We start from the raw sequence: 11,228 nt of genomic DNA, 5'->3' as shown, positions 1-11,228 counted from the left end.
TATGACGGACGTGGCCCCGCCGTACCTATGAACAAATATATATACAATGCAATATGCATTTAATATATACCAAAAATATAAGTCTTAATGAGAGAGCACTCCAAATAAAGCAGAAGAGGGTGTCCTAAACAGGTGGATCACCAAGCGTGCGTCCGTACTGCGGGCATGAAACGCGGCCCCGAAGAAAGGGGGTCGGCACGAAAATATGTGCGAGTATGCAAGCGAAAAATGTAATATATAAATCTGGGTCACAATCGAAATAGGGATACAAAAAGTAAATGCATTTCCAAAATATCAAAATGTTACTTCAAAATATGAATCATGCATAGGGCACAGGAAATATGATCGCCCGCCTGTCGATGGCGCCATAACACAAAGATAACACCAGAAAGTTTCAAATCTCCGTATCCCCGTCACATATCATACACATCATATCACCATACACAGCATATCTATCACCAAATATAGTGGAACCCGGCCCTCGAGCTCGGAGCTCGGTGAACCATAAGCACAGCATAACACCGGAGTATAATCAAAACGCGCATGACAACAGAACCGGCCCGGGAACCGGCGAACGATATCATAGTACGCATGAGCGGAGTAGTGAGTAATCATATGCATAAAATCATTATCATAAATCCAAAAGATAAGTAAAATAGTCATATTCGAAATCGGAATAATAATTATTACTTTTTGTTTCAAAAGTTATCGAATTCACATAGAAATTAAAAAGATAAACAAAAGGAAAAGAAAAGATAGATAGATTGACACAAAAATAGGCACAATTAGGCAACCAAGGTTCTTCAATAACCAAGACCTCCTAATTACACTCTAGATAGCACCAACCTCTTAGGATGACCTCAAGGGAATTGAATTCCCAAGCAACCAATCCTCTCACAATCAATAATCAACAAGAGCCTACCAAAGGCCTCTCACAAGTTTCTCTCTCTAGAGATAACCCTAAAAACACTCAAAATATTCATAATTCATCAAAAAGTCCCTAAATGAAATGAAAAGACAAGCTATATATACAAGCTAAGTAAAGAAGACTAATAGGCAATTACAATGCTACCCTTAATGAAGTAAGGGCCTTGTTTGGCTAGTCTTCTTAGTGTAGTCTTCAATTCAAGGATTGGCCTTCAATGGCCAAACACGTCCCTCCTTGCATAGATGGCCCTCTAATCAACCTTGCATGCATGGCCTTCTTGCAATCATAACCCTCCTTGCGCAAAGTAGCCACTTGCACAAATAGCCCTTTGCACAAATAGCCATCTTCCGGCCTTGAATCACCCAAGCTTGCCATCTTGGGACCTCTTAAAGCCTTCCAACCAAGCTATCTCCCATATCTTGAAGGCCATCCTATGTGGACCCCATGATCTTCCAAAGCTTTTTAAGAGGCAAGCCTTGGGACTTGGACTCTTAAAGCCTTCCATCCAAGCTATCTCCCATATCTTGAAGGCCATCCTATGTGGACCTCCCATGATCTTCAAAGACTCCATTTTCATGAAGCTCGATGGAATTGGTCTTGTATCATTCTCCCCTTCTTGAAAAGGATTCGTCCTCGAATCTAAACCTTGCAAAACCATAAAGGAGACAAACAAAAACCAAGTCCTCAACGGATGAGGGTTAGTGTTAGGGTGGACTAACCTACCACCATGCCAAGTAAGAACAAATTTGTGATATAGCCAAGTATCAACCATTTTCAAGCAAAATAAGCTCTCAAGTAGAGCACTAAGAGCTTGGCTAACCAAAAGATTAAGAAATGAGGATATTCTAAAAGAGCCAATGGTGTCAAGACACCAAGTTGGCCGGACATACAAATGATCCTCAATTGCAAAATGATACCATTCACACCAAGTTAAGACTTCACCGGGGTCAAAGGGAAAAGATACCCACATATCACGGGCAAGGTAATAACTGAGTACCCCAATAGGACCCCGCCCTCCATAAGATGCACTCCCAAAAAGATCATGAATGTCATCATATGCAAAAAGATAATAAAGAAAGGTGTCACGCAAAATAACTTCATCTAGGGTGTCCTCAAATGTAGTTTCACTATGAAACTCAAGAGCATGGTCGATACTACTACTATTCGGAACACCTAAGGAAGAATTAGCAATTTGCAGACAAGTTTCACCTTCCTTTTGAACACTTCCCCTCCCAATAAGTGGATCACAATTCCTCAAGGGAGGATCTCCATCATAGGGAAGAGTGTTATCATCCCATAGTGGATTTTCAAATACCATGTAGTCACCAAAAGTGGCCACACTTTCAACATTACAAAACATCCCACTAGGTATTTCACTCTCAATAGTCATGTCATCCTCAAATAAAACATTATCCTTTACAAGAGAATAATCCATGAACAATGAGGAGTCAAAGCATGTCATTTCACTCTCAAAAGAACGAATGTCATCTTTCAATGCATTTTCGTTCACATGACTATCTACATGACACACATCACCACTACAAATTGGAGTCTTATCACGTGACACTAAAGTACGATCAAGAGACTCATTTTGACATGAAACAAACAAGGGTGAGATGTCACATTCTTTCAATTGACCAACTATATCAACATCATCACTAACTAGAGGTACATTAAACACATCACAAAGATCCTCAAGTAGTGAACTATCATTACAAGCAAGTTGATCAATACAAGTTTCAACATGAGTTGGTAGTATGTCAAACTCGCAAGAATTACTAACATGATGACCACATGACATTGTACTACCAATCAATTCACAAGTGTCAACACTAGGTGGACACAAATCGATCTTACAAGAAGAATCAATTTTGTCATCTAAAGGATCAACTAGTGTTTGAGCACCTTCATTCAACAATGCACTATCATTCAAAGCACAAGTGTCAACACTAGGTGGACACAAATCAACCTTACAAGAAGGATCAATTTGGTCATCAATAGGATCAACTAGTGTGGGGACACTTTTAATAATGGCATTACCAATACACGGTAAAGAAGCATTAGGCTTAACGCAAGGTAAACTAACTTTCATACTCGACTTGACATTAAAATCATACGAAGATGTAGGAGTATAAGGATAAGTGATCTTACCTTGGTGTTCATGCAAGCTCCTTTGACCAATGGAAGGAATGGTTGTGGCCGCCGTCCTTGCCTTCAAGCATGGGGTTCTCTCAAAAGAGTTACCCCTCAAAGAGTCATTTCTTCTCACACGTGACTTGGGGTATTGGATTCTCAATATCCTTTTCATGTCCTCCCAAGTCTTGATGGGACTCCTCACTTGTCTCCCACAACATTTCACATTCGCCCAATATTTGACAAGCTTTGAGTCAAAAGTTTGAACGGCTAAGTCCATCTTCATTTCTTGTGAATAGTTGTAGCTAGCGAAGATTTCATCTATTATGGACTCCCATTTCTCATATTCTTCTCCACTAGCTTCCCTAGCCAAGGTAGGCCATTTCACATGGGTATCTCGCACTTTTGCACTTGGACTCATTCTATGAAGCACGTATGGAAATAGAGGTTTCCTCCTTTCATCCACGATATACTTATGCCACTCTTGCTCATATGGGATCTCATGCCTTTGAAACCAAGGGCCACCTAAGCATACGTGACAAGTATCCATTGGAAGCACATCACACCAAACCTCCTCTTGGTACTCACCAAGTGAAATGAATACCATCACTCTCCTATCAACCCAATACCCTCCCTCGTCATAATAAGGATATCGCCTATTCACACAAGGTAGCCTTAACTCTTCAACCGCACGAGGGGTGATGAAATTAGTGTAACAATCGTCATCAAGCACAAGGGTTCCCTCTTTACCACACAGTTTTACCTTGGTCTCCATGAATCGCCTCTTTGGAACCACCTTCCTTTGCATAGGACGACTCCAACTAGTACTCACATTCCCACTCATGCCTCTTGGCTTCGGATAGTAAGCACTCGAGTCATCTTCATCTTCATGATGTATAGCACAAGAATTTTCAGCTTCATTATCTTCACCATACGAATCATAACAAGGGTCTTCTTCATCCCCATCTTTCTCATGAGACACATGAGAACCACTCTCATCATATTCTCCGTCAAAATAGTAATTCTCTCCTTGAACTTCCTCATGATCACCATTTTCCATATAGCCCTCATATTCCCCATCGTCACACTCTTGATAGCTCCCATAGTCCTCCCCTTCATAACTACAACCATCATCATCATAACAATCATAATCGCCACCACATGAATCGGAATCCATGGAGAAGTACCTGCAAAGAACACTTAGCAAACACGTTAGTAGTAAAGAAACCTCACCACACTCGTGTTTACACTCGTTTGTGCTCGGCTAGCACCACTCAAATGAACTCACACACTCTTGCCTTTTACCACTCAAATGGATTGGCCGATGTTGATTCTCGATTGGATTCGGTTGCTTGCAAGGTGCACAATTGCTACTTGAGGTCGGAATGGATTCTTGTTAGACTCGAAGAAAGACGGACGACTCAATTCAATCTAACGGACTTGAACCAAGAAATTAACAACGAAGCAAAAACGAAAGAATTGGCACGAAAGAAATGCGGACACAAGAACTAGCAAACACAAGTAGGAACAACTACTAAATGGCTACTAGTTGAGAGACACAAGAAAATGGAATGCAAAAATCGGGAAAATAATTAAAATTTTGGCCCGGTAGGTGATAACTTGAAAACACAGCCGTGAAGCCCCAATTGATCTAAGGTATCAATTTGAAATAACGGAAATTTTTAAATTTCTATACTTTTTTTTTTTTTTTTTTTTTTTTTTTCCCTACCAAAGGATTAGGGACACAATCCAACAAGCAATCCCAAGAAAATTTTTGGAATTGAAAAGAATTAAGAACGAATCACCTGATCAAAATTGATGAGATTGGACTTACACGACCAAGTAGTGGTGTTTCACGGTCCGTATAAGTTTTCACGGGTCGTATAAGTGGTCGTGCAACAAGGATAACTTGAGGCAGAATATTGGTTTTTAGGGCCAAGTTTCACGAGCGCTCAGGTATAATGTTTCACTTTCCGTATCTTAGGACCAAAATTATATATAATGTTTTTCAGTTTCGGAGTCCGTGGAACCCGTCCGTATCTTAGGACCAAAATTGGGCAAAATCGGTCCAAATAGCTCGCCTTTCACGGACCTAAATTTGAGTTTCACGGACCGTATAATATTTTATGGTCCGTGGAACTCGTCCATATAATATGATCTCGGAAAAACTTCGAGTTGGCTCGGGATTTGTGCACGAATTTCTTAGATTTGCAACCAAACTCTTATGGCCCCACACAACCTAGTATTTTCCTTTTTGGGGTAGAAAACAACTTTTCACAACTTTGGGAAATATATTTTGGATTAAACTCACCCTTTGGTCTTCTTCTTCCTATGAAGATATGAAGATGCTCAAGAACACTCAAGAACAATTCAAAATTTCAACTACCTTCAAATCAACTTGTTTTTCCTTCAAATTTCATATCCAAGCTCCCTTTGATATGGAGAACAAAGCCCACTAATCAATTAACCCCAATTTCAACTCAATCAACAAGACCCACTTCAAGTTCTTCAAGTTTTTCAAAAGCTTCAACTCAAAAATGGTGGATTCTTCAATATTGACTCCAAATGACTTGAAACTTGAAGATTTGAAACCCTAACACTAAGGAACTCAAATCTAATAACAAAACAACAAAACAAACAAAAATAATTTTTTTGGGGTTTTTCAATTTCGAATTTTTTTTTTTTTTTTTTTTTTTTTTTTGTAGAATCAAATCCCAAGCTAGATTTGTTGAAACAAACCTAATTTAGGCTCTGATACTAATTGATACAAGAACGGAAATGCGGAAACGGGAAATTAAAAAGATAAACAAAAGGAAAAGAAAAGATAGATAGATTGACACAAAAATAGGCACAATTAGGCAACCAAGGTTCTTCAATAACCAAGACCTCCTAATTACACTCTAGATAGCACCAACCTCTTAGGATGACCTCAAGGAATTGAATTCCCAAGCAACCAATCCTCTCACAATCAATAATCAACAAGAGCCTACCAAAGGCCTCTCACAAGTTTCTCTCTCTAGAGATAACCCTAAAAACACTCAAAATATTCATAATTCATCAAAAAGTCCCTAAATGAAATGAAAGACAAGCTATATATACAAGCTAAGTAAAGAAGACTAATAGGCAATTACAATGCTACCCTTAATGAAGTAAGGGCCTTGTTTGGCTAGTCTTCTTAGTGTAGTCTTCAATTCAAGGATTGGCCTTCAATGGCCAAACACGTCCCTCCTTGCATAGATGGCCCTCTAATCAACCTTGCATGCATGGCCTTCTTGCAATCATAACCCTCCTTGCGCAATGTAGCCACTTGCACAAATAGCCCTTTGCGCAAATAGCCATCTTCCGACCTTGAATCACCCAAGCTTGCAATTGTAGCCACTTTAAGAGGCAAGCCTTGGGACTTGGACTCTTAAAGCCTTCCATCCAAGCTATCTCCCATATCTTGAAGGCCATCCTATGTGGACCTCCCATGATCTTCAAAGACTCCATTTTCATGAAGCTCGATGGAATTGGTCTTGTGATGGAATTGGTCTTGTATCGAAAACCAAGGTTACTTTACATACCTCAAACGCTCTCCAAAATGATCCAACTCAAGCTAAATCCAACCTATGATTTGGGCTGCCCACGATCTATAAACAAACCATAAAATGCCAAACATTAGCTAGAGACTTTTTTGGCCTTAAATTCCAATTTCACCCTTAATTCTACAGAAATTTGGGCAACATTTCCCCTGTAAATAGGCTACCCCGAGAATTCAACTCGGCCATATCAATCAACAATAACAACAACAACCAACCTAACAACATCAACAACCAATCCGAAAGACAAAAATAACAATAATAGCTTTCTTTTTCCATTATTCAACAACTTACATAAATTCAATTCGAAGACTAAAATTCAAGCCAACGTCGACGCTTATACATTCACATACTAACCCGAACCCATACCAACAATATTTAAAGGCATTCTAAGCAATTCATACGACATTTCCAACAACCCAAATTTTTCTCAAGCTACCCGAAAACAGCCCCTAAACCGAGACACCCCTTTTTCATGCTCCTCATTTCCAAACCATGATTTGTATCCACAATTTATTCTAACAATGCTATGTCATCCATATACCAATTACATTAAATATACAATAGCCTCCAAATCAGTCCGCAACATTTACAACATCAATTTGAGTCAATAAACATTCATTTCCAACATAAATTAAAACATTAAGCGATATTCATTCGTTCATTGTCATATAATATGACCCATTTCGACCAACACTACACATATACATATATGGAGGATTCTCAATCGTTCTTCACCTTACAATGCTCATAATAAATTAACTAGGCATTAATTCATAGTCTCAACATAACACAACACACCCATACCCACGGGTAAAGCACCACTTACACAATTCACTTCCAACATTCCATATTTCATGATTTTCCTCCATTATAACATACTACAACAAGCATACAACCTTCATAACACAAAAACAAGATCAAAACGCCTTACCTTTCTTTCTTCAATTTCCAAATAGCCTAGGGTTTCCCAAGATGAAAAATAATGGGTTGATCGCTCCAACGATATATATATATATATATATATATATATATATATATATATATATATATATATATATATGGAGGAGCTAAAAATGGGGGTTGATTTTTGGAGCTGCTAGCCGAGAGCCTCCTTGTGGAGAGCTTCAATCCTCTTTTTTTTTCTAAGTGTTAAAATGAGAGAGAATGACTAGTGGTCATCTTTTTAAGTTAGCAAGACTTGGTCAAGGTCCCTTGGCCCACATTAATGTGTTGTTCCAATTAAAATTGAACACCATTTGTGTGGGCCAACACCCATTTGCACGGCTACACATGGAAATTGTGGATGATTTTCAACTTCAATTTTATCACTTTTGGTCCCAAATTTTCCTAATTGTTCCATACCAACAAATTCATGCACAACTTATATCTCAAAATAAAATCAAAGGTCAAAAAATCCCGACTTTGTATCCCGAAATAGTTTTGTCCTTAACTTATCATAATTAATCCGGATTGTTCCAATGTACAAAAATACGGGTTCTAACAAACTAAGTTCTTTTCAAAAATTGATCTGAGGTCTGGGTATCACCAATTGAAGATAAGGAAAAGGATACCCCAAAAATCACTTTCTGTACTCGTTATGGGAACTTTGAGTTTTTAGTGATGTCCTTTGGGTTGACTAATGCGCCTGCTGAATTTATGGATTTGATGAATCATGTGTTAAGCCTTATCTAGACTGCTTCATTATTGTGTTCATTGATGATATTTTGGTGTATTCTAAAAGTCATGAGGATAAAAAATCACTGGAGGATAACTTTAACAACACTTGAGGAGAACAGGCTTTATGCAAAATTCTCTAAATGTGAATTACGGCTTGAGTACTCCGTGGCTTTTTTGGGTCCGATGGTGGTGACCGGTGACGGCATTAAAGTAGACCGAGGCAAAATTTCAGCGGTTAAGGATTGGCCTAGACCCACTAGTGCAACGAAAATTCGTAGTTTCTTGGGTTTGGCAAATTACTACAGAAAGTTCGTGAAGGTTTTTCATCTATTGCCTCGCCATTGACTAAGTTGACGCGAAGAAAACATGTGCTAAGTTTCGGTGGTCCGAAGCTTAGATGAAAAGAGTTTCCAAAGCAAAGGCTAGATTGACTGGGCTCCTATTTTGACTTTACCTTCGGGGTCCGGCGGATACGTGGTGTATTGCGATGCTTCTAGAATTGGTTTGGGTTGCGTGTTAATGCAAAATGGCAAGGTGATTGCTTATGCTTCGCGGCGCTGAAAAAGCATGGGAAGAAAATAATCATGACTTGGAGTTGGCTGTTGTGGTTTTTGCTTTGAAAATTCGGCATCATTATTTGTATGGTGAGCATTGCGATGTTTTTACTGATCACAAGAGTCTACAATATATCTTCAAATAGTGAGAGTTGAATCTCAAATAGAGGAGGTGGTTGGAGTTGTTGAAAGATTATGTCTTAAACATTTTGTATCATCCTGGTAAGGCTAATGTGGTTGCTGATGCTTTGAGTAGGAAGTCTATGGGCACGTTAGCTTATTTGCGTGCACATGACATTCCCATGGGGAGGGAAATTCGAAGACTTACTAGTCTTGTGGTCAGACTTGATAAAACCGAAGATGGGAAGTTATGGGGAATCACGCCATCACGGTATAAATTGCTTGGTGGAAAGGATAAAATCCAAGCAATATGATGATGAACTTTTGGCAACATGTATAGGGATGGAGTGGAAAGGGGCAGTACACTATCATTTACTATTGGTACAATGAACCATGGTGATAGTGTTTTTTCAGGATTGCAAGGACGATTGTGTGTTCATGTTGATGGTCTTCGACAAGAACTAATGATGGAAGCTCATAGTTCAAGTATTCATGGGGATCCACCAAAATATATAAGGACTTAAAGCAGCACTATTGGTGGAGAAGCATGAAGGTCAATATTTCTAAATTTGTGGCTAAGTGTTTGAATTGTCAACAGGTGAAGGCTGAACATCAAAGACCTGGTGGTCTAGCTCAGAATATCGAGATTCTACAGTGGAAGTGGGAGGTGATCAATGTGGATTTTGTTGTGGGTTTACCCCGCACAAAGGCCAAATTTGATTCGATTTGGGTGATCGTGGATAGACTCACAAAGTCTGCCCATTTTCTCCCAGTGAGGATGCCATATACCGTGGCGGATCATAAGTTATATCTAAAGGAGATAGTTAGATTGCATGGTGTTCCGACATCGATAATATCTCTACATAGGTATGCAATTGCTCGCTCACTTTTAAATCCTTTCGGGAAGGTTTGGGTAATCTAGAGTGAATTTGAGTACCGCTTTTCATCCTCAAACCGATGTTAGCAAATGATGAGAGGACCATTTAGACTTTCGAGGATATTTTGCGTGCTTGTGTAATTAATTTTGGAGGAAGTTGGGATGAACACTTACCTTCTGTGGAAATTCGCTTACAACAATATATATCAAGCGAGTATTTAGATGGCTCCTTATGAGGCTCTTTATGAGAGGCATTGCGCGCAGATCTCCAATTGGGTGGTTTGAGCCCACCGAAGTAGAATTATTGGGTCTAGTGCGATTCGCGCACCATGAGGCGATTGAAAAGGTAAATCTTATTGTGTGCGACCGAAGACCGCTCGTAATAGACAAAAGTCTTATACGAGCGATAATATATAGGAATTGGAATTTGCTATTTCACAAGGTTTTCTTGAAAGTTTCACAAATGAAAGGAGTAATGCATTTTGGCATAAAGGTCAAGCTCGGACTTAGACGAATTTACATTGGTCCTTATGAGATTACTAGAAGAGTTGGGAAGGTAGCTTTTTATAAGTTGAGATTCATATAGCAGATATCCATAGTTCATCCGGTGTTTCACATTTCGATGTTGAGGTTGTATAAACCTCGACGCTTCTCATGTGTTGAACTATGAAGAGGTTAATATTGATGAATCCTTGTCTTATGAAGAAGAACCAGACATGATTTTGGATCGACATAATTAGAAGGTTGAGAAAAAAGGATGTTGTGTCGGTTAAAGTGTTGTGGCGAAATCATAACATGGGAAGCTACTGGGAAACTAAGAGGACATAAAGAAGAGATATCCTCACTTGTTCCCTATTTCAGGTATAGGTTATGTTTTGAGCTATTCGTTCACAAGGTGATTGTGTGGTTAAAATTCGTAGTGGTTAATGACCTTCCTAGAATACGATTCTCATTCGAGGACGAACGATCTTTAGAGGGGGATAATGTGACACCTCGTAAACTTGAACTAGGCGTGAATGTGTAAAAATCTAGTATTAAGATAATATTATATCAATATGAATCCATTCTTGATGAATTCGGGTGGAAGATGGTCGTTTTGAAGTCAAACCAACTAGTGAAGTTCTTAAGGCCTCTTAAATTCGCCTAAGTTTTGGTTGGTCAGTCTTAAACGGGCGATGTTCATAAAAATGTGTTGCGAATTTGGAAAATCTTCCTGGATGAAAGTTGTAAATCTTTGACATAGCTTTCCAACGGTAGGTTACCCAGCCCAAGCAAAATTATGTACAAAAGGTTTTGCCCGTTTGAATATAAGCGCAACTTCGGCGGAAATTTGACAACGTGCTACATATGAGACGTTA

At 39.0% G+C, this 11,228-nt stretch overlaps 1 protein-coding gene across 1 annotated transcript; it reads left to right on the top strand.

Moving 5' to 3' along the window:
• Nucleotides 1–8,385: 8,385 nt before the first annotated feature.
• LOC132042048 (uncharacterized mitochondrial protein AtMg00860-like) lies at nt 8,386–9,660 on the top strand (the record flags this gene model as incomplete). The annotated part of the gene is made up of 2 exons (XM_059432680.1): nt 8,386–8,637; nt 9,592–9,660. Coding segments are annotated over exons 1-2 (321 nt in total), but the record flags the coding sequence as incomplete, so codon positions are not given.
• Nucleotides 9,661–11,228: the final 1,568 nt, after the last annotated feature.

This window comes from Lycium ferocissimum, unplaced genomic scaffold, assembly GCF_029784015.1.
Source record: "Lycium ferocissimum isolate CSIRO_LF1 unplaced genomic scaffold, AGI_CSIRO_Lferr_CH_V1 ctg12959, whole genome shotgun sequence".
Classification (NCBI taxonomy): domain Eukaryota; kingdom Viridiplantae; phylum Streptophyta; class Magnoliopsida; order Solanales; family Solanaceae; genus Lycium; species Lycium ferocissimum.
Note: the sequence above shows the minus strand (reverse complement) of the source record. Positions and strands in the feature narration are given on the sequence as shown.